At 38.3% G+C, this 27,822-nt stretch overlaps 1 protein-coding gene and 3 non-coding genes across 4 annotated transcripts; 1 reads left to right on the top strand and 3 right to left on the bottom strand.

The window, feature by feature from the left end:
- Positions 1-41: 41 nt before the first annotated feature.
- Positions 42-27,584, top strand: LOC118280884 (transmembrane protein 26). The gene is made up of 9 exons (XM_050700963.1): positions 42-475; positions 12,296-12,413; positions 14,054-14,213; positions 15,107-15,284; positions 16,908-17,064; positions 18,232-18,365; positions 19,006-19,110; positions 26,099-26,194; positions 26,980-27,584. Exons 1-9 carry the CDS (start codon positions 273-275, stop codon positions 27,059-27,061), a joined length of 1,233 nt encoding a protein of 410 aa, XP_050556920.1. The 5' UTR covers positions 42-272; the 3' UTR covers positions 27,062-27,584.
- Positions 2,988-3,060, bottom strand: Trnak-uuu (transfer RNA lysine (anticodon UUU)). Its single transcript has one exon. It is a non-coding gene; the product is annotated as a tRNA-Lys (tRNA).
- Trnak-uuu (transfer RNA lysine (anticodon UUU)) lies at positions 6,219-6,291 on the bottom strand. The gene has a single exon. It is a non-coding gene; the product is annotated as a tRNA-Lys (tRNA).
- Trnak-uuu (transfer RNA lysine (anticodon UUU)) lies at positions 9,126-9,198 on the bottom strand. Its single transcript has one exon. It is a non-coding gene; the product is annotated as a tRNA-Lys (tRNA).
- Positions 27,585-27,822: the final 238 nt, after the last annotated feature.

The following is a 27,822-nucleotide window of genomic DNA, read 5'->3' as shown; positions in this document are numbered from 1 at the left end:
TTTATTTAACAACAAGACGAAGAAAAAAATATATAACAAACGTGCCTTTAAAGTCGTGCTTTTATTAAAAATAAATATTAAAATAAAATAAGTGACAAAACGTAGATTAAAAAAAACACAGTGCCTTAAAACTTAAAACTACAACAACAACAAAAAAAAACAAAAATAAAAAAAAAGCAACAAAGCATCCATCTTGTGTTACTAAATTCGAAATTTAAACGTTACGTCATTAGAGCATTAGCATTTAAAATATAGACAAAATAAATTTCAATATGGCGAATGTTGGAAAAGTATTAGCTACTATAAAAGCTGTTATAACACGATTGGTTTTCGCTTGCCACGGCATAATAGCTATATGGCAAGTGACATTATTTAAAGACGACATTGAATACTGGTATTTAGCATCGCCGATAATGCTGCTAATTTTTGAAGGAGTATTCACTTTAACAATAAAAGAAAATCAGGAATGGAAATGGTGAGTTTTATTTAAGTTTTTAAACTGGCATGGTCACTAACACTATTATTAGAATTTATGACGGGATATTTACCATGTATGAGTTCATCCGTGATCATGGCGCTTGCAACAGTGCCGAAATATCGGAAATTCATCGAAGTGAATAAACATGGTAAATATCCTGTCATAAGTTCTAATATAGTATTATTTAAGTTTTAAACCTCATCTGTTTCATGTTGTCATCAGTTTTAAACCTCATCTATTTATTTAGGAGATTAATTTGGAAAAATAAATATCATTTATTAAACTGCCGTACTCAGATTTTGACGTTTCGAAAAAAGTATTGAATTTGACTAGTAGGAAACATGCCTATTGCACAACTTGATTCCCCCTAGTCCTTTCCATCATCGAACCACAAGACAATCGGAGAAGCGTCACCGTTTCGTGGTAGATATCCCACCCACTCGCACGAAGCGCTTCGCTTCAAGCTTCCTTGTGCGAACTGCTAGGGAGTGGAATTCTTTGCCAGAGTCTGTGTTTCCTGATGGGTATAACCTGGGTGTCTTCAAAGCCCGAGTGAATAGGTTGCTTATGGGCAGACGTGCTCCATCGTAGGCCGCATCATCACTTACCATGATGAGGTACCAGGTGAGATAGCGGCCAAACGTCGACCCATCAAACGTAAAAAAAAGTTATTTAATGGTTGCTTAACCCAGTCCTTTAGCAATTGTTTTCGGAACAAAATCGTTACTATGTAATAGTTTAAATTATCATTAAATGACTGAATGCGGCAGTAATAAGTGTTTCTTTTTATAATAACTATCGTGAGATATACCTACTAAATTAACTAAAAATCACAGTTTACTCACTGGAGAAAAGCTTTACTAGATAAAAATAATAATAATAATAAAAATTATTTATTTTCCACCATATTTATACAGACATTAGTCTTAAAAACTAAGCTTAAATAATAATTAATAATATAATAAATTCTGTAGCAAGTTACACGACCAGGTTTAAAACAATTGAAATAACAAGTGGTGGGATTCAGGAACCCAAACTAGGAAAACCTGTACTATGGGCTCCTGGCCTTTCCCTCACGGATATGGACTATTATTTTATAAATTATATAAATTTATATGAAAGTGAATTCAATAAACAAAACTAAAACTTCTTCTAAACAAAAAGATGAAAAAAATATTAATAATAAAATTTAAAAATTTAAAAAGTTTAAAAAGTACCAATCTGTATGTGTGTGTGTGTGTGTGTGGGTGTGGGTGTGGGTGTGGGTGGGTGTGTGTATGTGTGTGTGTGTGTGTATGTGTGTGTGTGTGTGTGTATGTGTGTGTGTGTGTGTGTGTGTGTGTGTGTGTGTGTGTGTGTGCGCGCGCGCGTGCGTGTGTATGTGGTGAAAAGTGATACATATTTGTGTGTGAAGTGATGTACGCATGCATGTATACCATGTTGTGAGAATGTGTGACCAATGACATTCGCTAGCATAAAGTAGTGAGTAGTTGTTCTGTCTGTTCGTAATCTAGTTCTAAAAGCCATTGAGTAACTTTTTTTTTACATTCTAATTTGGACAGTTTGACGATTTCAAGTTTTTTGTTTACTTTATTATATAAATTATTGCTTCTATAGTTGAGGAATTTTTGGGCAAAGGATGTATGGATGAAAGAGTCCCTCTGTGACTCGAAACTAGTAGAGCTTTTCTCTATTAATAATACGTGAGTAAACCGTGATTTTTAGTTAATTTGTTTTTATTTATGGGGAAATATCATCCAATGACTTCTCACTTGGATGAGGCTTGAGCAAGGTGTTACCAACCAGTTTCTACTCGTGCTCTTCGAGCCGGAGCCCAATAACCAGTTAGATAGTTAGTTTTAAGTGCTAAAAGTAGACCTATATGACTCTTATGAATGTCACATAGAGCCGATTACGGCTAAAATAACATATGTTCAAAACTTTGATATTTGATAGAGTAGATAAACTCCATACAAGTTATATCAAAAATCGATATTACTCCGAAGAATGTCGTTTGAGATCGGTTAAAGAACTCCTTCCTTACTTAAGAGTGATCGGGTATCAGCGCTCTTTACTAAATCTGAATCTTTCAAACGGTGATTTCAAATCGCCTGCCCTGCGTAGATAGATATTATACAGCGAAAAGAGCCATCAGACCACCACGGATGGAGCCCAGTAGGGCTGATGCATGATGCGGAGCTGCGGACTACCTGATGTATTACTGGAACTCCGGATGGTAGAGCAGTAGTAGGAACAGGGTGGTTTTTAGTCAGAAAGAGTCTGACACTCCTTCCCGCTTCGCCCTAGGCGGGAGAAGACATTGGATGATTTTCCTTTCTCAAAAAAACTTAGATATTATGGCATACCACTCTTTTGTAGAGGAGGCATAATTATAATCCAGTAGATGACTCTCATCAATCGTTGATTGCTATGATGATAATTCAAGTTTTAACTTATATAATTGTAAGAAGAAGCAAAATAAAAATATGACATAAAAATAAAAAAGCGTCGCCCGGACAGGGACTTGAACCCTGGACCCTTGGATTAAAAGTCCAATGCTCTACCGACTGAGCTATCCGGGCCGTAGAAGTACAACTGAAATTACGTAAAATAAGACAATTACTAGTTTTATTTAAGTACCGTACTTTATTACCCTAGTTAATTTACATAACATAAATATATTATGTACAATGTATTTACTCAAGTGTTTTATATTCATAACTATATAGCAACATAGCGTATGCCAGTGTCTGCCCGCATTCCTGTAAGAAACTGATAGCTTTATTATTTTTTAAGGGGAAAATCATTCATTGTCTTCTCCCGCCTTGTGCGAGAGGGAGTGTCAGACTCTTACTGACTAAAAACCACCCCGTTCCTACTTCTGCCCTTCGAGCCGGAGCCCCGGTAAACCCGCTAGGTAATCCGCAGCTCCGGAGATACAGATAGTCTAGCACAACAACTTAGCATAGCACATCTCTGGTGGAAAAGCACCTTAAGAGAAAAGACTAGTCCACTAAACCTATCTTACTGTCTAATGACTGAAAAAAAATAGAGTACTATGAGTATTTTAGCAAGGACTGTTATAGTATTGTGTTTTGTTTCATTTTTTTTTTACTAGCTTCTTCTGCCAGCGGTCACCGGCGCTCCTGTGGGATAAAAGTAGTTATGTGTCATTCCAGACCACAGAACAGAGAAAAAGAAGTAGAAGTAGTATGTAGGCGGGGCACGCGTAGCCCCTGATAAGTACAGATATGCTTATGTTTGTCATTTAGACGTTTGTACGCATATCAGTCTTCGTTGGACTGTAATTACGTCAATTAGTCTTGGAAAAAAGCGTCAAAAAATCGTAAAAAAATATAAAAATGACAAAATGTGCTATTTTATAGTGAAAAGATGAAAGCCATGATAAAAATGTGCCTAGTAGTGGTATATCGTATCATCGGTAAGTGCTATTTTATTTTATTTTAATTTATATTTGGCTTGAAACTAGTGACATATATTTTTTTAAATCTACAAACTAAATATAAGTTTATGTCTAAGATGATAGGGTCTACTTTCTTTCAAACGCAAACCTGCTGTTCTAGAAGATTTCATTCGTGACATCTAAAATTTTGCTACCCGTTTAGGGATTGACATTATCGATAACAAGCTGTCGATATAATTAAAACTTTTTATTACGAATATAGATAAATACAAAAAAAATGGATAATAAGTAACTATTAAACATTAATTATATTGTTTTAGATTTCCGAAGGATCCAGAAATAAAAGGAAAATGGATCGAGATGACTGGAAGACAAAATTGGTTTCCTGCCACTAACTAGTACAATTTGTTTGGACCATGTTGTACAACAAGATATTATATTATGAGTATTACCGAAAAAAAATGCGCAATTTTTTACTATAAATAATCAGTTAAATTTCCAGATTGTGCAGGCAGAAATACCTAATCACGTTATAGGAAGTAACTTTGTTGTTCAGTTTTATTTTCTATTTTTTGTAACATATACCCGTACCGACCGTAATAAAAAATACTTTATATATAAAGTGTGATTTTTTATTTTTGCAATACAAATTTTGTTAGAAAACTACGAACGGCATGTGACTCTTTCCGAGTTATATGTACTTAACTAAGATCATTAAAACACCACTGACAAACGGTGAAGGAAAACATCGTGAGGAAACCTGATCTTATTATTTTCTAATTACCTATTATAAGTTTGAAATCGACAACCCACATTTGGCAAGCGTGGTGAGCAATGCTCAAACTTTCTCCGTGGGTGAAGAGGCCTTTGGTCAGCAGTGGCCACTTATAGGCTATTGATGATGATGATAATAGATAGATAGATACTACTACTTTTTCAGTCCAGTTTCAGTTTGCTGCGCCCGATGTGACTTGAAACTAGTACACCTTTTCTACATTAGTTCATCAGAGGACGCTGCTTACTTCAAATACATGTATACTTACTTTATTATTCTGTGTACTAACAAATCTAAATCCTTCAAATACTATCTCTTTAAAATTATAGTTTAGAAAAGAAAAAAATATATATTTACAGTTTTACAAGGAAAGATGTTTATTCCTATAGAAATCTGATAAAATATTATAATGTATACGAGTATTAAAATGTGTTGAACATTTTAATTATATCGATAAGTAAACTTTCGATATCGGAACATCGCTAGAGAAAATACAAGCGATAAAGTAGCTCGTTAAACAAAAGGCAACCTTAACTTGATAGCAATACAGCGTAATTGAATGCATTTATGATAGTGACATCTAGCGTCGAGTAGCAGAACTTGTTAGTGAAATTATGTTGCATTGAAAAAGAAGATTCGTTATTTTAAAATTAGTAGACAAGAGTCAACTCTATTAATATGTAATTAATGTTTTTTTTCAAAGTGGTGACGGCTGATTTAAAGGCTATTTAACACGGACCAGTCACGGAAAGATTTTGCTAGTGTGACATATTATGATTATCCTGGAGATGTGTTAATTTGGGCGTGGCTTCAGAAAAATTGCCACGCTGGTTCTGATACTAACACAAGCGGTATACTATTTCTATCTCTTCTTCTCTATTCTGTGTTCCAGACCATAAGCTACCCATGTTCCAAATGTCATCCCGATCCTTTCAGCCGTTTTGTTGTTATTGAGTAACAAACATACTCACAAACACATAAACGGGTATCCAACTGTCCATGTGCTACGCTAATTGATCAAGCATCGTTATGCTTTGTTACACTATATTTCATTAAGTACTAGCAAACCCGGCGAACTCCGTTTCGCTACCAATAATGTTACTTGTTTTGCTGCTTTTTTCTCGATTTTTTAAAATTTTCTACAAACCTCACAGAGCTTGAGACCTTTCCAACGAATGCAAAACCGTGGAAATCGGTTTGTACGTTCTGGAGTTATAGCGTCAGGAAGGAAAACTAGACTTATTTTTATATCTATACAGTATACATAATAATATAATAAATCTGTAGAAGGGTTAATTCTGTACATTTAAAAGATTGAAAAAATAAATTGCAGGGGTTGTTACTGGATCGATACCAAACCCAAATATGTGATTAAAATATTTTTTTTGATGAAACTTGGTATAATAGTGCCTTATTATCCTGGCCATAAAATCCTGGAAAAATACGTAGCAAAAAAAACTTAATTTTCAGTTTTATTCTACAGAACGCGAGCTCATAAAATATACAACAAAAAAATATTAATGTAAAAATATCAAAATAATCGCCCGGACAGGGACTTGAACCCTGGACCCTTGGATTAAAAGTCCAATGCTCTACCGACTGAGCTATCCGGGCCTTGGTATTATGTCTCAAACTACGCAAAATATGAATACTACTATCTATCTAATATAAATTACATACTAATACATATGTGTTTGTTCAGATCGTCATAAATTATCTTTTGCTAACTAGCTCCCCCCCCTCACCTTAAATAGGCTCACCCCCTATTACATGGGACTTATAACCCAAATGGTGAAAAGTGGGTGTACACCTCTGCCTACCCCTTCGGGGATAAAAAGGCGTGACGTTGTGTGTTGTGTGTGTGCTCCCCCCCTCCCCCCGGCTTCACGTTCGCTTTTGAACACACATTGAACGCCGTGGTGGTCACCGGTGACCGACGTTAGCGGAGGATTTGCCTTCAACAGTTTTCTATTGGCAGTCAAAGACTTAGATTTGGTGCAGATTTACAAACAAAAAATTATGAACGATTTCTCTTTTAAACTTTGTCCAACACTAGGATTTTCTCCTGTGTAGTGGGTGCGTTTATAAACATGCAAGTGCACATACACATGACACCCAGACCCGGAACAACTATTTGTGGATCACACAAAGAGTTATTCCGTGCGTGAATCAAACCCACGGACACCCAGAACATCAGAGGCGTTACAAGTGCGTTGCCGGCCTTTTGGGGGTTAGGAATTTAAGTGTTGTTAAAGAATAGAGAATTGGGGAAGATTCGAAAGAGAGAGGGGTAATTGGGCCACCGATAAATTTACTCACACAACGAAATACAACGCAAACGTTGTTTCACGTCGGTTTTCTGTGAGGCCTTGGTATCACTCCGGTCGAGCTGGCCCAGCAGTGCCGAAGCATGGCTCTCCCACACTTAAACTTTTATAAATATTTGCTAGATTTCATTGTTTAATTGACTATTACGTAGAAAATTACATTTCTATTTGTTCAAGTGGCTTCATAACCCGCCATGTTTGCCAAGCAAGTGGTCTTACGTATGATTCACAAAGAAATATTGTAATAGAAAACTATGCGTAATAATAAACCAAGATCTTAAGTATGCAAGTAAGAAAATAACTGTCTCGTTGGTCGAGTGGTATTACTGGGCTTATTTCGGATTTTCGTAAAATTTCTTAGTAGTAGCACGGAGTCTGGAATTGTGTCCAGGATATGGCAATAGGCTCATCCCCTATTACATGGGACTTATAACACAAATGGTAAAAAGTGGGTGTATATTGTATAGTGGCAATACGTGCCGTAACGTGCACCTCTGGCTACCCCTTCGGGGATAATAGGCGTGACGTTGTGTATGTGTGTGGTAAGAAAATAAAAAAAAGTAATTTAAAAAACTAAAAAACCCGACTGCGTTTCTTTATAATATTAAAATGAAAAAACCCTAAAACAAGAAAGTAATCGTAAAATTTAAGCAGTCGGGACCCATTCTAAATATAAAGACTTTGTGAGGGCACATACGGCTTGCTTTCTAGAATGGGTCCCGACTGCTTAAATTTTACGATTACTTTCTTGTTTTAGGGTTTTTTCATTTTAATATTATAAAGAAACGCAGTCGGGTTTTTTAGTTTTTTAAATTACTTTTTTTATTTATTTATTTTTAGTTTTATTATTTTTTCATTTTGATATATCTAGTGTCACTCTGACAGTAAATACGAGTCGTTCAGGCTAGAGAGTGAGCAATATTCGAATTTGGCGCCAAAAATCCGCCATTTTGTTTTTTTATTATTTTTATATATCCAGTGTCACTCTCACAGTAAATACGAATCTAACAACACCTCTCAAGTCAAAATCCGTCAAGCCGTTTAGGCTAGAGAGTGAGAAATATTCGAATTTGGCGCCAAAAATCCGCCATTTTGTTTTTTTTTAATTTTGATATATCCAGTGTCACTCTCACAGTAAATACGAATCTAACGACACCTCTCAAGTCAAAATCCATCAAGCCGTTTAGGCTGCAGAGCGTGCCAAACAATTATACATACATACATACATACATACATACATACATACATACATACATACATACATACATACATACATACATACATACATACATACACTCGAAAAACATAACCCTCCTTCTGGCGCAGTCGGGTAAATATTGATTCAGTACAGAGACAGTAACCATTGGTCGGCTACTGAGTCCACGAATGGTTACAAAAGATATGGCTTCGTTACAAAGCGTACAATTTAGTGTAACTATAGCTACTGTCTCTGTACTGAATCTGTTTTTGTTTTCTTACCTGCGTACTAAATAAATTGGCTGGCTGTACTTACATCTTACTAATATTTTATAAATATGAAAGTTTGTGGTTTCTTAATCACGGCAAAACGGCTCTGGATGAAATTTGGAGCAGGAGTAGATTATGGTCGTGAATCACGAAGCAGAAGCTACATAGAATACATAAAAATACGAATTAACAAGTGTTGGTCCAGCTAACAAAATCATCAGTAAGAGTCTGACACTCCCTCTCGCCTCGCCCAAGGCGGGAAAAGTCATTGGATGATTTTTCCCCCTTAAAAAAAAACTAATACAATCATAAAATATTGTCTCATAATTAAATGACCTGGGGGCCTACTCCGGTTCTCGAATCCGAAGTTTCGTTTAATCTTCGGCCGTAGGTTTTATTGATTTATTAATAGAATTACTCTGAAATAACGTTATATTTTTAATTTCATATCAAAATCTATTTATTTATTAACATTTCATTCGTTCATTTATGTTCACGAAAGTTCACAATAAATAGAATTATAGTATGCAATCTGCGAAGCTTCGGACGAAACTATGTTTTTCGTTGAATTAGAGTACACCCCCTGTTCAGATGTGTAAACCAATATTTCATAATTACAAAAACAATGAACTAAACGACTATTATCAAAATAATCGCCCGGACAGGGACTTGAACCCTGGACCCTTGGATTAAAAGTCCAATGCTCTACCGACTGAGCTATCCGGGCTATGGGAAAACTTTTAAAATGATTGAGTAAACTAAGTAGTCTACAACTATTACTATTAGTTACAGTCCAAATAACCAAATTGTTTTATGATATAAACCATAAATGGTAGAGCCATGCTTCGGCACGAATAGGCCGGCTCAACCGGAATGATACCACGGCCTAGCAGAAGACCGACGTGAAACAACGGTTGCGTTTCGAGAGACAAACTAAATTAATTAGTATGTTATCGGCTTACTCACGTAACTATTTGACGAGCAACTCGACTAGTTTCATGCCAGTAATATGGCTTGAAATAAAGCACGACAGTAGCAGCGTTCCGCGTCGTGTGTCGCGGAATGCTGCTCATGAATATGAGCCTCTAACATGGCTTGAAACTAGTCGAGTTCCTCGTCAAACAGTTACGTGAGTAATGTCCGAATACTCAAACGCTACTCAATTTTAAGACGCTCTCAAAACTAGTTCTGTCCCTATCAATTCTTTATAAAATGACAGAGATAGCACGATATTAAGTATAACTTAAAATTGAGTAGCATATCAGCATTCGGGCGTAAGCAAATTTCACAGTATCAATGTCGATCGATCAGAATTGGATCGGAAGTAAAGATTCTTGCTTAATTTTCTATCGTAATCCTCACTTCCACGTTCCAATACCAATAAAAACAATGTATTTAACACACCCAAGGGCGTCACACATGACTAATCTTTCACAAAGTCGGTTAAATGCCACTCTTCCATTCATGGCGAAAGGGTGACGGTATCAAGCCGGGCCAAATCGATACACTACTGTGGAACTATAGACATGTCTATACCTATCTTCGGATGGATGTGACTCGACTTTAGTTTCTGTATACCATCAGATGTATGAATGTGATGGAAGCTAATGGGCCGGCTCGACCGGAGTCATACCACGGCCGAGCAGAAAACCGAAGTAGAACAACGCTTCCGTTGCGTTTCGTTGTGTGAGTGAGGTTACTGGAGGCCCCATAATGCCTTAAATTCCTAACCCTCAAAAGGCCGGCAACGCACTTCTGATGTTTCGGGTATTCATGGGCGGTGGCGATTGCTTACCATCAGGAGATCCGTCTGCTCGTTTATTGGCTTATATCATAAAAAAAATATGTAAGGAGCGTAGTAGGTGGCGCTCTGTTTCTGTATACCTTTACAAAAAGCAAAAATGTGAAATTATGTAAGGAAATTAAGTTTTTTTCTGTCATGAATATAATGAAGATGCCTCCGGTAACCTCTTTCATACGTTGTTTTACGCCAGTTTTTTCCAAAACCGATATATCACTCCGGTTGAGTCGAAGCCAGCCATTATGAAAACCTTTATTCACATTTACTTGGAACCCGGAGACAATGCTATAAATAACATAATTATAAAAATACCTCAAACTTGAACCAACAACAAAAAAGGAAGACATATTTCAAACCTAAAAAAATACCATCATTTTTATACAAGTAAAACCGCGATCCAACGCCAAAACCGAGCAATTTTGACGGCACAATCATTGGTATTGATTAGCGTTGAAACATTAGCTGTCAGCCGTCACGTTGCCGCCGCGTTGCCGTCGCGTTTCCGGACACACCCCGCTGCTAATAGCCATCTACTAACGATCCACCGCACAACTTAGTATGCAAATAAGTCTGTTGATAATAATGATAGAAAACATCAAATTGTAAACGTTTTTATATGGTAGTATAGTCAACTGATGGTAGCGGTGACTGTCCAGGCGACACACGTACTTAGGTATCGTCATGAGCTAATGTTCACATGTAAACAGCAGCTCATGAAAAGAGATTGTCCAGTCAACTGATGGTTGCGGCGACTGTCCAGGCGACACACGTACTTAGGTATCGTCATGAGCTAATATTCACATGTAAACAGCAGCTCATGTAAAGAAATTGTCCAGTCAACTGATGGTAGCGGTGTCTGTCAATCATTGGTATTGATTAGCGTTGAAACATTAGCTGTCAGCCGTCACGTTGCCGCCGCGATGCCGTCGCGTTTCCGGACACTCCCCGCTGCTAATAGCCATCTACTAACGATCCACCGCACAACTTAGTATGCAAATAACTCCGTTGATAATAATGATAGAAAACATCAAATTGTAAACGTTTTTGTATGGTAATTATAGTCAACTGATGGTAGCGGTGACTTACTTAGGTATCGTCATGAGCTAATGTTCACATGTAAACAGCAGCTCATGTAAAGAGATTGTCCAGTCAACTGATGGAAGCGGTGACTGTCCAGGCGACACACGTACTTAGGTATCGTCATGAGCTAATGTTCACATGTAAACAGCAGCTCATGTAAAGAGATTGTCCAGTCAACTGATGGTAGCGGTGACTGTCCAGGCGACACACGTACTTAGCTATCGTCATGAGCTAATGTTCACATGTAAACAGCAGCTCATGTAAAGAGATTGTCCAGTCAACTGATGGTAGCGGTGACTGTCCAGGCGACACACGTACTTAGCTATCGTCATGAGCTAATGTTCACATGTAAACAGCAGCTCATGTAAAGAGATTGTCCAGTCAACTGATGGTAGCGGTGACTGTCCAGGCGACACACGTACTTAGGTATCGTCATGAGCTAATGTTCACATGTAAACAGCAGCTCATGTAAAGAGATTGTCCAGTCAACTGATGGTAGCGGTGACTGTCCAGGCGACACACGTACTTAGGTATCGTCATGAGATAATGTTCACATGTAAACATTATTTCATGGCGGATGGAACAAGTCGCAAGCAGTAAGCAGACGGATCACCTGATGCTAGGGAACCGTCGCCGCCCATGGACACTTGAAACACCAGAGGCGAGGAGACCAAAGGAATTTAAGGGTTGTTGGGGACCGATTCCCCGTTGGATTGGGAAGATTGAGGAAGGGGGTAATTAATTGGGCCTCCGGTTATTTTCACACACGCACGACACACATTACTCACACGACAAAACATAGCGCAAGCGTTGTTTCACGTCAGTTTTCTGCTCGGCCGTGGTATCACTCCGGTCGAGCCGGCCCATTCGTGCCGAAGCATGGCGAGCCCACACTTAAAATTATATGATATTGTCTATATAATAATATATATATTGTTCCCAGGTTCTGTCCGTCTGTGTTCATCTACCTGGGCTTGGTTGTGCCGGCGATATGGTTACTGGAGCTGCACAAAGTGGACCTGAGGCTGCAGAAGAAGACGATCAATGTCACTTATGTAGAGGTAAGCTATTCTGTATTATTGTGAATAATAACAACTGCCTCGTTTGTCGAGTGGACGCAAGTGCGCGCGCCTCAAAGAGCTATCAGCCCACCACAGGTGGGGCCCAGTAGGGCTGATGCCTGATCGGAGCTGCGGACTACCTAGCGTGTTTACCGGGGCTCCGGCTCAAAAAGCAGCTGACACTCCCTCTCCCTCCGAAGGTGGGAAAAATGATTGGATGATTTCCCCCCTCAAAAAATAAAATTAATAAAAAATAAAAAAAGTGCGACTCGAGCAGCGACTCTACAAGGGGGTTCGATTCCCGACTCGGGCAATAGGCTCTGGAATTCTGCCCAGTATTTAAGGCAATAGGCTCACCCCCTATTACATGGGACTTATAACACAAATGGTGGAAAGTGTGTGTACATTGTATAGCGGTATTACGTGCCGTAATGTGCACCTCTGCCTACCCCTTCGGGGATAAAAGGCGTGACGTTGCTAAACAAATATAGGATATGGTTTTACTCATATAAGGGTTCAATCAACTATTATCTGCTCGTTGTAAAAGCACTCTTATAGGACTTTGATATAAAACCGACTTTTGAGAGCCCTTGACAATGTTTACAGGTACTTCATTATCATTAACGAGTTTTAATTCTTGGTAGGGATGTTATTTTATACATACATACATACATAACCTCACGCCTGTCTCCCATGGAGGTAGGCAGAGACAATGGAACGCCAATTGCCACGGTTCTTACCCACTTCTTTCGCTTCATCAAAAGTCATCAGTCTTTTCATGCATGCTCGTCGGTTAAAGGTACTTTTAATTTGGCCCTTTTTTAATATATCGCCAATCGGATGTTATTTTATAAATTGTTCAAACCGTTACCAGTTGAATAAAGGGACAACAATTTTTACTTACCTACGCCGAAAGGAATAACCGACCTTAATCAATGGAGATCAAAGTCGATTTTTGAAATTAATCGAATGGACAAATGAGCGATAGCCATGCCGGACACGAATGGACCGGCTCGACCGGAGTGATACCACATCCTCACAGAAAACTGATGTGAAATAACGCTTGCCATTGTTTCGTCGTGTGATTGAGGTTACTGAACTCCCAAACTCCCCAATCCACGAATCCCCGACTATCCTTAAATAACCTTCCAAAAAGCTGGTAACACACTTCTGACGCCTCTGATGAAATAAATCAGAAGAAATACTTAGAGGAGACAAAATAAAACAAAACTGTCCACTTCTCTCAGTGAAATTTTACATAGAAGACAGAATGACTGGATCCTAAAGGCTCAAAAATAACTAAGAGAAGCCCAGACGCCAAGCACCACGGAGTAAAACTAAATGGCTCCTATGTGTGATACAAGACACCCGAAACACCAGAGGCGTTACAAGTGCGTTGCCAGCTTTTTGGGGGTTAGGAATTTAAGGGTTGTTGGGGAATCGGGGATTGGGAAGGGAGGAATTGGGTCTCCGGTAACCTCACTCACACCACGCAAGCGTTGTTTCACGTCGGTTTACTGCTCGGCCGTGGTATCACTCCGGTCGAGCCGGCCCATTCGTGCCGAATCATGGCTCTCCCACACTTATTTCCGTCATTACCTTTAAAAGATAACCTAATCTCTTCATTTTCTGACTCCTAGACAGACCTCCCAATACCGGGCGCCACGAAGATCCCCACAGATATGTGGGTGACTCTTATAGAACAGTTCCTGATGCTCACCCTCATTGTGGGCCGGTGGCTACTGCCCAAGGGAGACCTGACCAGAGATCAGCTGAGTCAGCTACTGCTTGTTTATATTGGTAAGTGATTTTGGAGTATGTTCTTTGATACTGTTTCTGAAATGGAAACAATGTGAACATTTACTTTTATAGAAAAGTGAGTAATAAATAAAATATGCTTTCTTTGATAATGTGTTTCTGTATAGAAATGGAAAATAATTGGACATTTACTTATAGTGAAAAGTGAGTGATAAAAAATAGTTTTTATTTTTAAACCTGTCATTGTGGATAGATCGATCAAGCCGTCGCACAATGATAATTGATATAACAATCCCACATGACGAGAAAAGCTGAAAAAGATAAAGCCAGTATATGTCTTGATTTAGCTCATGAGGTTGTTATATGTAGATTCAGCAATCATTGTGCCGATAATCGTATCTGCCAAAGTCCACATAGCCAAAAGCCTCGACTCAACACCTGAGTAGGTTAACTTTAGATGGTTGCATCAAGAGCCTGATGCAGAAAGCAGTAGTTCTGGACACGGAGCGTATTGTCTGGAAATTCCCCTCTCTTGAGGCCTGACCGCCAGTAGCTTTGATTTTTAAAATAGGGGATTCTTATGAACATGTCTGTGTTTCAGTCTGCCTCGTTGGCCGAGTGGTTGCAACTGCGACTGCCGGGCAAGGGGTCTCGGGTTCGATTCCCGGGTCGGGCGAAGTATTACTGGGATTTTTTCGGTTTTTCGTCTCAGTGGTAGCACGGAGTCTGGAAATGTGCCCGGTATATGGCAATAGGCTCACCACCTATTACATGGGACGTACAACATAAATTGTGAAAAGTGAGTGTACACAGTGGCATTATGTGCCATAATGTGCACCTCTGTCTACCCCTTGGGGGATTAAAGGCGTGACGATATGTATGTATATGTATGTTATGAACATTAAACTTAGTACAACTTTCCTTCCCCACCAAAGGTACGGCAGCGGACATAATAGAATTCTTCGACTCCTTCAAAGATGAGAAGGTGGCGACGGAGAAAGTCCTCGTACTCCTAACCCTGGCGATCTGGTCCTGGTCTCTGATGCAGTTCACTGTCGTCCTAACAGCCACCAAGTCGAGGAAGTCTCGAGGAACAGCCAATAGGTCGGACATGTATGTAAAATATGTGTTACACTTGCACCTGCTTCGCTAAACACTTTATAGCACTTTTTTTGTAAGTCGGTTACGGAATGGGCATTGAGATGGTTTTGGTCTTAAGTGTTTTATTTGGTAGTTTCTCTGCCAATAAATAAATAAATAAGCTTTATTAATAAAGACAACTAAAGTCCACAAATGACAATAAGGAGGAAAAAAAAATACTTAAAATACTTAAATAATACTTAATATAGTGAAACCTTATTAAGTGAGACATCAAGGGGTCTTTAAATTCGTATCACTTATAGAGGTATTACCACTAACCCAGTATCTCAGATAACCAGGTATAAATAAATATTTGTCTCATTTACAGAGGGTCCCATTAATAGAGGTGAAAATACAGGTAATTTCAGATAAAGAGGTGTGATTCTTAAATAGGAGTATGTGTTATGTGCACATTGTAATTGAATACGAATAAGTAAGTCGGCAAACAAAACGATGTATCTCAGTTACTGAGGTTTATGTATTTAATATGTACTTGCTGTCTCAGTTATAGAGGTAACTATGATGATACATCGAAAGAACGAATCCCAGATAAAGAGGGTTGTTTTATCCCACTAATAGAGGTAATTCGTTTGCCCCTATTCTATAAAAAAACTTTTTTAGATCATCAAAACTGGTCAAGTCGTTCTTGAGTTATGAAGCTCATACGTAACAAAACTTCTTATGTAAAAAATCTCTTTTCCCATTTAAACCGATATTCTTATTACAATATATACTTTACATAAAACTATGTATGTATGTATGTATAATATATTAATTAACTATATAACATTTTTAATGTTAATCTTTTTTCTTAAAACACACTGCACAATTTTACAACACTTTCTGACAAAAATCACTGAATAAAATATTTTCTTATATATCTTATAATTTAATGACTTCTCCCGTCCTGGATGAGGCGAGAGGGAGTGTCAGACCCTTCCTGACTAAAAAACCACCCGTAACTTAAGGTTAACTTAATAGGTTTCATAAGGGTCGGCAAACCGTATGTAATGCCTTAAGTGTTGCAAGCATTCATAGGCCACGATTTCATCTCACTTCTCATCTCATTTCATCTCATCTCTTCTCATTTCATTTCGTCTCATTTCATTTCGTCTCATTTCATCTAATCTCATCTCAACTCATCTAATCTAATGTAATCTCATCTCATTTCATTTAATCTAATCTAATCTCAATTATATCATCTCATCTCTATTTATCTCATCTAATTGAGTCAATTCTAATCTCAACCCATCTTGTAATATCCATTTTATCCATCTCATTTCCAACCCATTTTATCTCATCTCATCTTATATCATCTCATCTCTATTCATCTCATCTAATTTCATTTCAGCTCATCTTATGGCATCTTATATCATCTCATCTCATCTCATCTCATTTCAACTCATTTCATCTCCTTTGGGGATTAAAATATTCGATGTTAAAACAAAAATGCTTAGCAAGCTTAACACATACACAATTCACGTTACGTTTAACAAACCCATCACAGCCTACACAGCTACACTTCTTGCTTAACCTATCAGAACCAACCCTTATATTGCATCTCTTTCTAATCTTCTATTTTCTTCCTATAAACAGAAACAGCCGCGCTTGTTGCTGTTCTATAGAAGTATGTGCTATAATAATGAATATAGCGCTACAAGACGCTCCGTTTTTGGCGTTCCGACTGCTAATCATATGCCATTATAAAATAATAAACTATATGAACATTTTCTTCACGTGTAAGAATACTTTGGTGAGTGATTTTTGTGATATTAATTTAGTCTTTAAAGTTGCTTTGTATTTTTTTTAATCTCTAGCAACACCCTGTGGCATGTGTTGCTAGCAACTGTTGCAACTTCAGTAAAGTAATTTGACGTTGCGACGCAGATAATAGAGTTTTTTTATGATATAAGTCGGTAAACGAGCAGACAGATCAACTGATGGTAAGCAATCGCCGCCTGTGGAAAATCGAAATACCAGAAGCGTGACGTTAGCGTTGTCAACCTTTTGGGTGTTAGAAATTTGAGGTTTGTTGGGGAAATCGGGGATTGGGATGATTGAGAAGGGGGGTAATTGCCTCCGGTAACCTCATTCACATAACGCAAGCCACGTGTTTGTGTCACGGCGGTTTTTTGTGAGGCCCTACGGCCTAAAGAGTAATACTACTATTACTCTTGTCGTGTCAACCCATTCGTGCCGAAGCATGGCTCTCCCACACTCAAAAACACACATACATTTCGTTGTGTAATTGAGGTTACTGGTGGTCCAATCTCCCCTTCGCCCCTAAAAGACTGATGACGCATTTATACCGCTTCTAGTGTTGCGGGTGTCCATGGACAGCGCAAATTGCTTACTATCAGGTGATCCGTCAACTTGTTTGTTTCCTTGCACCATAAAAACACCTCTTAAGATTTTAAGGTTGCTTTTCCATCAGAGATGTACTATGCCACGTTGTTGTGGATGTGTTTGTCATTGGTACACTTAGCTTAGCACTGGTGGAAACGAACTCAGCTAAGCTATGTTTTTTGTATGGAAAGATACGTGCTATGGATCGGTTCCCTACTATCGAAACATAGCATACTCGAGCTGCGCATCTTCGTCGCACAGCTACATAGCTTAATATCAGTGGAAACGGTCACATAGTTTCATAGCTTAACTACTACTATCTTCGTAGCATAGCTACATAGCACATCTCTGGTAGAAATGGCTTTGTTCAGCGAGATGGAAGGATGTATGTCGTGAATGTTTAAGGTTTTGTTAGAAGATGGATAGCTGATGAATTAGTTTTAAGTAATTAAAATTATTATACTATATTATTTTATCTTTAACTGTATAATGTATTGGCTTAAGCTGTAAAATTATGCAGTAAGCTGTAAGACTTCTATGGGCTGATGATGATGATTATGTATTTCTCTTATAGGTAATCTTGCTACAAATATATAGGTTGTATGTCTTACACTTGGAGACAGTGGATGAAGGGAATGGGGGCTCCGTGTACAGAAAGAAGACCAAACATAGGAGCACTGACAAGAAAGAGAAGGAGAAGAAACATAGGTAAGTAGGAGAGAGAGAGAGAGAGAGAGAGAGAGAGAGAGAGAGAGAGAATGAGAGAGACGTGAACTGATTCTATACAAGAAAATTGATTGAAAATGTTAGATTTCGATGATAGTAAATAGAATAAAATAATACGGTGATAAGAATGATTGAGTAAAATAAAAAAGACTGCCTCGTTAGCCGAGTGGTCGCAAGTGCGACTGCTGTGCAAGGGGTCTCGGGTTCGATTCCCGGGTCGGCGAAGTATTACTGAGCTTTTTTCGGTTTTTCGAAAATTTCTCAGTGGTAGCACGGAGTCTGGAAATGTGCCCGGTATATGGCAATAGGCTCACCCCTATTACATGGGACTTACAATATATATTGTGAAATGTGGGTGTACATTGGCATTATGTGCCATAATGTGCACCTCTGCCTACCCCTTCGAGGATTAAAGGCGTGAAGTTATAATAATAATAAATAATAATATTTTTTATCACAATAACAAAACAACAAAATTCGCATTCGCATGATCAGCTGCCGCGCCCACGTTATCAGAAGACTAGTAGATACTTTGAAACATACGAGCGCGTGCTAATAAAATTTAAAGCTAAGCCACTTGTAGGCTGTTGATGTAAAGTTAACACTAGTTTTTTTTTCACAGTAAACACAAATCCAAGAAACATAAGAAGAAACATGAAATCGGTGAGACTTCCATATCAGTCATCAGCGACAGGAGACACGATCGAGGTGATGGTGGCCGGATCAGGTATGTGTTTGTTTACAACCTACTTTCGCGTTCCGGAGCTGCGGACTGCCTAGTATTTATTTTTATGGAATAGGTAGCATACGAGCAAACGTGTCACCAGGGGCCTTAGTCTGATATTACAATTGTGTCAGAATGGTCGATCACTGAGCAGTGCGAGAGGGATGGAGCTATACAACCTACATAGCTCCGTCCCTCTTGCACTGCTCAGTGATCGACCATTCTGACACAATTGTAATATCAGACTAAGGCCCCTGATGGTAAGCGATCAGCGCCGCCCATGGACACCTGCAACACCAGAGGAGTCTCAGGTGCGTTGCCGGCATTTTAAAAAGGAGTATGCTCTTTTCTTGAAGGTTTGAAGGTCGTATCGGTTCGGAATTACCGCCGACGACAGTTCATTCCACTGTTTTGCTGTGCGAGGCAGAAAGTAGATTTACCAGGGCTCCGGCTCGACAAGCAGGAGTAGGAACAGGGTGGTTTTTAGTCAGTAACAGTCTGACACTCCCTCTCGCCTCGCCTTAGGCGGGAGAAGACATTGGATGATTTTTCCTAAAAAAAATGTGTGAAATATGCTGAAACTGATTTAGTCAGGCTCAGAGTTTTATGTGTTTGTTACTTAATCACGTCAAAATGGCTGAAGATATCGCATCAGGATGAAATTTAGAACGAATAGATGATGGTCTGGAATAACGCAGGCTTTTTATCGCGTAGAAACTCAGGGGGCATAATACACGAAAATATATATAACTGCCCATGTTGGTTTGCTCATCCTGGGCATCGAACTCGAAACCTCTTACTCGGCAACCATTCCACAAATGAGGCAGAAAATTAACTTAATTAATTTCAATAAAAGTCCCTTAACCTTACGCGTAGCAAATTACTACGGCGTAACCCATGCGTAGGTGCCCGCTACGTAACCCGGCTACGTCGTAGTAAACGCTACGTGCTACGTACTATGACAGGTAATTTAGGAATACATACGAAGTGATTTTTTTTTACTACTGCAATGGAGAGACGTCTTATTCTTACGAATTAACTTTAATTAACTGTCCTATACAACTAACTTTTGCTACTTATTTAGGCGAGGTGTCACACACTACACTATATCTCACTTATATATCTCTCTTATCTCTCTCTTATTATCTCTCTTCTCTCACATTGTCCTCTATTTCATTGTCTGGACTTTAAAAGAGACTGTGACCTCTGAGTTTGTTTCGGCATTTCTTCTCAGAGTAATCGAATAGCTAATTCCGGCCTCATCTAGCTATTTGAAATACTGACGTGTAAATGTGTTATTTTATAACCTACTCACAGAAATAAATTACTTTATCACTACATACAACAACAATAGGCTAGTTTCCTACTAGTCAAATTCAATACTTTCTTCGAAACGTCAAAAATTATATTTTCAATGAACTTTGTATGAAATACTCTATTATGACGTCATCAGATTTTAACGTCAAATAGCAGACTTATTTCTAGAAATTTAGCTAGAAAAAATCGAAAATTAATCGTAGTTTATCAAATTTATGAATGAGAGTGTGATTATATTATTTTTGAATATTTTATTGTATTGAAAAGTTGTAATAATTTATTTTTGACCGAGGATACTACCCAATTACGAAAACTAGCCTGTGTTAAACTTCCAAGTGAACCCGCGTCGCAAACTACAGTCATCAAATAATACAGTCAGAACTATGACTCACTCCGTAATCCCCTTTAGAAATTGAACAAAAGCGCGACCCTGCATAGATTGGCTCGGATTAGCTTTCCATAGTTATTGTATGGCAGACAGCCGCACCTCAGACAGCAGTAGTCTTTATTAAAGGATTTGCGAAATATAGACTTTGTAAATACGTACCTATGTACATATTATGTGGTACCATTAGGTGCTGGCATTTATCACCAACTCTTATCTCGGGTATCGTAAGATCCGATTAAGTGACAAGTTTTTTTTTTTAAAGAAAAAAACGTTGAATCGAGCCGGAGCCCCGGCAACCCGCTAGGTAGTCCGCAGCTCTGGAATAGGTCATTCTATGGAGCAACTCTTTGTGTGATCCACAAATTGTTGTTTCGGGTCTGGGTGTCATGTGTATGTGAACTTGTATGTTTGTAAACGCACCCACGACACAGGAGAAAATCCTAGTGTAAGGCAAAGTTTATTTAAACAAAAAGAAAAAGCCTATAAGTGGCCACTGCTGGAACAAAGCACACTTCTCACACGGAGAACGTATAAACATTAACCTCCACGCTAGCTCATGCCAATTATGGAATTAGTAACAGATCAAATAACCTCACAGAAACAACGCTTGCGTTGTGTTCGTTGTGTAAGTGGTTTATGAGGGTGTATCAAATCGATAATGAGGTTTTACAAGCCTATGAGTTTTTAAACTGACATGGTCACTAACACTAACATAAGAACTTAAGATGGGATATTTACCATGTTTATTTATGTCTATGAGTTTTCGATATTTCGGATTTTAAATGAATGAAATAAGTGAGGTTACCGGAGGCCTAATTACCCACCTCCCAAATCTTCCCAAATCCTCAACAACCCTTAAATTCCCAACCCCCAAAAGGGCAACAACGAACTTGTAACGTCTCTGGTGTTTAGGGTGTCCATGGGCGGCGACGATTACCGGCAAAATAATATTCTTCATCCATTAGACTACAGTGAAAAGTAAAGCTGATTCGCTGAATGTGGAGTGTTGTATAGTAATATACATATATATCATAGAGGTGTATATAGTGGAGGGGTCGCCAGAACGGGCGGTCATCACCTTGACACAAACCCGTTGGAATCAACCTTTGTTAGTGTTGCGGGTACGTGTCGATGTTTTTGATGTCGATGTCTTTTTAAGTTTCTTGTTTAATGTGTCGATTAAAGTCGAGTCAAGTTTGGTTTGGTTTAGATAGGTTTTATAGATGTTTCGTATTCATATTCATTTATTTGCTTTCCACAATGTATGTACATATATGTTCTTAAAGGTAAAAGTAACAATTATGGACCCAGTTTGGGCACAGCAATTTTAAAGATATAAAAGTTCAGGTTTAATAATCTATACATATAATAAAATCGTAGAAAAGTGCTGTCTGTACATTGAAAATAAAAATAAAAAAAATAGCAGGGGTTATTGTTATGTCGATGTCGAACCCAAAAATGTAATTAACTTTTTTTTTGTCTGTTTGTCTGTTTGTCTGTTTGTCTGTTTGTCTGTTTGTCTGTTTGTCTGTTTGTCTGTTTGTCTGTTTGTCTGTTCGTCTGTGCGCGCTAATCTCAGAAACGGCTGATCCGAGTTGGATGCGGTTTTCACGAATATATTGTGGGAAGCTTAAATTTACATTTAGTGTTTGTTTCATGTCAATCGGTTCATAAATAAAAAAGTTATGTCAAATTAAAGAATCACGTCGAACATTCTATGCTTATACCATTAATCTCCGCAACTATTTGACGGATTTGGTTGAAATTTGGTACAGATATAGTTTAGAACCTTAGAAAGGACATAGATATATTTTTATTTCAAAAATCAAAAAATAAAAATAAGAAATAAATTATTTATAAATAATTCTATGTCGATCGTTACACGACTTCGGTTCATGTTATTGTTTTAATTCATCGAAAAAAAGTAAATAAATAGTAAAAAGGTATGAAAAAAATAATATCAATAGGTATAATAAAACATTTAGTACAAAGAAAATGCTCTAACGGAGTATAGATAATTCTATGTCGATCGTTACACGACTTCGGTTCATGTTATTGTTTTAATTCATCGAAAAAAGTAAATAAATAGTAAAAAGGTATGAAAAAAATAATATCAATATAATTAAACTTTTAGTACAAAGAAAATGCCCGAACGGAGTATAAATAAATAATCCAAGTTGTCTTTATCCTCGATAGACGGCGTTGGGATCGAAATAGATCGCGCTATGGTTTCGTTACATTCATTTGGTTGGGTATCGGCCGAGCGCTTCGGTACTATCGTAGAAAAAGTGTATTATCAGTCGTATGATTATTTGTCTGTAGTGGTCCTGCTGTTTCGTATATTCTAAATTGGTTTCGTTGTATTTGTCAATTAATAAGTTTATTTGTTGGGTTTTCCTGGTTTTTTGGTTAAACTATTTAACGTAGGTTTAGTTTGATATCGATTATTAGTAGTTACTGTAGTTAGTTTTTTTAATAAAATTGTAAGTCTAATTTATAAATTAATTAGATTAGATTTAAGTCTTTTCTTTTAAATTATTTAGTTTAAGCTTGGTTATTATAGCATAGAGGATAGGTTGTAATATAGTTTCTTTTTTAATTGTTATAAATTCGTAATTCGTAGCTTTCTTTAGTTTTAAGTTAGTTTAAGTCCGTTTTTAAACTATTTTTTCAATGCCCTAAGTGAAATAAATACATCTATTAAATTCAAACGCAGAGCTCATTATGTTGATTTTTGAAGAGTTCCCTGGAATATCTTCCACATCTCATTTTTGAAGAGATCCCGCGAGATCGGGAACTATGTGGTTAAAACCAAAAATTTGCCGGAAGTCACTATTCCACGCGAACGAAGTCGCGGGCAAAAGCTAGTAATATAATAAAATAAGTATCGTAATCTGTAGAACCTCTCTGCCTACCTGTTCAGAGAATAGGGATGATGACGGGGTATGAAAATTAATGATATATTTAGTCCGTCAGTTAGGTAATGAAAAATTATTAGACCCTTTTTTATTTATTCTGTTATATAAGAGATAACAATACTTATTACTTAGCTTTTATCTAAGTTTAGGGTTCGGAGCAATCCGGAGCTGCGGACTACTTAGCGTGTTTACCGGGGCTCCGGTTCGAAAAGCAGGAGTAGGAACGGGGTGATTTTTAGTCAGCAAGAGTCTGACACTCCCTCTCACCTCATGAGAGAAGTCATTGGATGATGTTCCCCCCTCAAAAAAAAAAGGGTTGGTTGCAAATACGTAATTTCTACGTATAAAATGTACCTAGAAGTGACATCTGACGTCACGCGATATTTCAAATCGATATATCTTCGAAAGTATTCGTTTCCGTAAAAAATTAAAAAATACGTGTCTAATGTTTTAACAGAAAATCTATCGACATTAGACTTCAAAGTCGCACCACTACGAGAGGGCGCGGCAAACGATGGGGTTACCTATCCCTAGATGTACGTATAATCTGTATATCTGTTTGTATAGGGCGCCCCGCTATACATACATATATATACACACGGATTTGTTTACCTTAATGTACGTAGCGCACTGATTGAGCTCTGTCAAAGGGAGTTTAGACATCTTTTACAATAGGTTGTGCAATTAACAAAATGGTATACAGAATTGTGTATCACGACATAGTATAAAACAAAGTCACTTTCTCTGTTGTTGCTTAAATCTTTAAAGCTACGCAACGGATTATGATGCGGTTTTTTTTTAATAGATAGAGTGATTCAATAGGAAGGTTTATATGTATAATACATGCACAATATATCACCATTGCACCCATGCGATGCTGGGGCGGGTCGCTAGTTGTAGAATATGTTTATAATACGTTTGTAATTTTCATAACCCTTTTCTGTCAGAGATGTGCTATGTTACGTTGTTGTGGATGCGTTTGGTTTCCACCAATCATATTCATTGATGCACATAGCTTAGCACTGGTGGAAACGGGCTCAGTTAAGCTGTTTTTCTTTTATATGGAAAGATGCATGCTATGGATGGCTTCCCCTACTATCGATAGATCACATACTCGAAAAATTGGGCCTGTGGTAACCTCACTCACACAACGCAAGCGTTGTTTCACGTCGGTTTTCTGCTCGACCATGGTATCACTCCGATCGAGCCGGCCCATTCGTGTCGAAGCATGGCTCTCCCACACGGGTAATGCTAAGTACCTAAGTAAATATTGATAAAAGGCTTGATTCTGTGTGAATAGTTCGGATTGGGGATTTCGAAGGCTGGCGTTTATGATCTGTTTGTTCGATAGTGTTTTATGAGGGTGTATCGAATCGATAATGAGGTTTTACAAGCCTGTGAGTTTTTAAACCGACATGGTCACTAACACTTTTTTGAGGGGGGGGGGGAATCATTTAATGACTTCTCTCGCCTTGGGCGAGCCGAGAGGGAATGTCAGACTCTTACTGACTAAAAACTACCCCGTTCCTACTCTTGCTTTTCGAGCCGGAGCCCCGGTAAACCCGTTAGGTAGTCCGCGGCTCCGGATCAAGCATCAGCCCTACTGGGCCCCATTAAGACAGGATATTTACCATGTTTATTTATGTCCATGAGTTTCCGATATTTCGGATGAACTGATCATCCGTGATCATGGCGCTTGCATAAGTTCTGAAATGTCGGGAACTCATCGACATAAATAAACATGGTAAAAATCCCGTCTTAAGTTCTAATATTAGTTTTACAAGCCTGTTTTTTGAAGGAATGGGTAGTTACATTCGCTAGTAATATTCCCCTTCTTCCTGCCCCTTTTTTATGTGATAGATATATGAAGAAGCAGACGGATCACTTGGTGGTCAGCAATCGGCGCTGCCTATGGACACCCGAAACTGAAAGGAGTATTTTTTTGAGGGGGAACAATGATCCAATGCCTTCTCCCGCCTTGGGCAAGGCGAGAGGGAGTGTCTAACTCTTACTGACTACAAAATCACCCCGTTCCTACTCCTGCTTTTTGAGCTGGAGCCCCGGTGAACCTGCTAGGCTGTCCGCAGCTCCGGAAACTTCAAAGGAGTTACAAGTGCGTTGCTGGCCCTTTAGGCTTTAGAGATTTGTGGATCGGGGATTAGGGAGATTAGGGTGGGGAAGCTCCGATAATCTCCCTCACAGGGTAAAACACAACAAACAAGCGCAAACGTTGTTTCACGTCAATAGGACATTGACGTGAAACAACGTTTGCGCTTGTTCAGGAGACTGTGGAATCACTCCGGTCTAGTCCTGCCGGCGCCTTCCACATTTTTTTCAATACACTAATGAAGCCTGATTTTCTTTTCAGAGCCATTATCTTGACAAATTCGGATGAAATCAAAGAATTGGAGCTGTCCAAACTGTTCAAGGACCAAGTTTCGACTGAGAATGAGAAGAAAAAAGGGTGAGTACTATCTCCTTATCCGTCAGTCTTTTTCCGACCACTGCTGGACAAACGCGCTATCTAAAAATCGTGCTATCTCTGTCATTTCATAAAGAATCAATAGTGACAGAACTACATTTGAGAGCGTCTTTAAATTGAGTAGCGTTTGAGTATTCGGACATGAGAGGATTATTCTCTCCAGTAACATGCCACTGATATCGATCTTGAATTATTTCTGTTTAGCTGTACTACCCTGAGCCTATACATATAGCATAGATAATGAATCTATACTGCTCGATAATGATCTAGACAATACGGTAGTTTCCAACTTGTCAAATTCAATACTTTTATAGAAATGTCAAAAACGATACCTTTCTATGAATTTTGTAGGAGATCGCGAACTATGACGTCATATTTTTTAGCGTCAAATAGCAGTATGCTATGTTTCGCAAAAAATAGCAAGAAAAAAATAAGTATATCATAGAGTTAATAAATGAAAGTAGGATTATATTGGGATATTATATTGTATTGAAAAGTCAAAATAATTTATTTTTTACCTAGGAAACTACCCAATTGCAAAGGCTATGCTGGGAATGTCTTGATCCAAACAAATATTTAACCTATCTTAAACGCGGTCACCGGTGACCGACGTTAAAAATTTGCTTTTAACAGATTTTCTACTGGCAGTCCTACAAACTTAAGCATTTGACTATCCAATTTAAAATGTAGCTTCCTACATAATCTAAAATATAGATATTTAAAATGTTCAACAAAATCCTAACCCAATAACTCTGTTTTATTTCTAGGACCAAGAAAAAGCAAAAATCGGAGAGTTCAGAAGAATCACTGAACAACGTTCATCATACGACAGACGACTCGGGCATTTGACATCATCGGGTGCGCAGGGACAGCCCGAAGCGAAGTCCCAGACACAGAGAGAAACACGAAGACAAACATAAAGACAAGAAACGAAACAAAAAGAAACATGACAGTAGTGACAGTGACACTGACAGCTCGAGTTGAAGTTGACAGGCTGTACAGGTGCGTGCCTTTGCGTTTAACCTCTCTTGTCTTTGGCCACAGAGTTTGGATATCGGGCTTTTTGGCATCGACGTTTGAAGTGTTTTATGATGTTGGAAGTTGTATTATAAGTAATAAAAATATTATGTATGTAAGCAATTTAATTTTACGTTGAATTAAAATTGTTGTTGCGATATTTAAAGGAATAATGTATATTGAAAATGCGCTGTTATTATCAAAATGGCGTTTGGTAGTTTATAAGTATAAATGTTATTGGAAAATTGTTATATTTATGTAATATACGTGTTAAATATTAAATGGAGATATATAATGATAAGCGCAGCGCAGGACGTCTTGATAAAGGCCTTTTTTTGAGGGGGGAAAATCATCTAATGACTTCTCCCGCCTTGGGTGAAGCGGGAGGGAGTGTCAGACTCTTACTGTACTAAAAACCACCCCCTTCCTGCTCTTGCTTTGAGCCGGAGCTCCGGTAACATTTTATCGAACTTGTCCGCAGCTCCGTAAACGGGCATCAGCCCTACTGGGCCCCATCTGTGGTGGTCAATGGCTCTCTCTTCACGCAAAAGTTTCTCTAGACGGGCGGCGAGCTACCCTTGCTGTAGCTCATT

Source organism: Spodoptera frugiperda, chromosome 19 (assembly GCF_023101765.2).
Source record: "Spodoptera frugiperda isolate SF20-4 chromosome 19, AGI-APGP_CSIRO_Sfru_2.0, whole genome shotgun sequence".
NCBI lineage: Eukaryota > Metazoa > Arthropoda > Insecta > Lepidoptera > Noctuidae > Spodoptera > Spodoptera frugiperda.
The sequence above is the reverse complement of the archived record's forward strand: the minus strand, read 5'-3'. Positions and strand labels throughout refer to the sequence as shown.

Excerpts from the sequence above, each read along its gene's own strand:
- LOC118280884 (XM_050700963.1), top strand. The coding sequence starts at position 273 with ATGGCGAATGTTGGAAAAGTATTAGCTACTATAAAAGCTGTTATAACA. Across the intron at positions 476-12,295 it reads GAAAATCAGGAATGGAAATG|GTTCTGTCCGTCTGTGTTCA; the intron begins GTGAGTTTTATT and ends TATTGTTCCCAG. Across the intron at positions 12,414-14,053 it reads TCAATGTCACTTATGTAGAG|ACAGACCTCCCAATACCGGG; the intron begins GTAAGCTATTCT and ends TCTGACTCCTAG.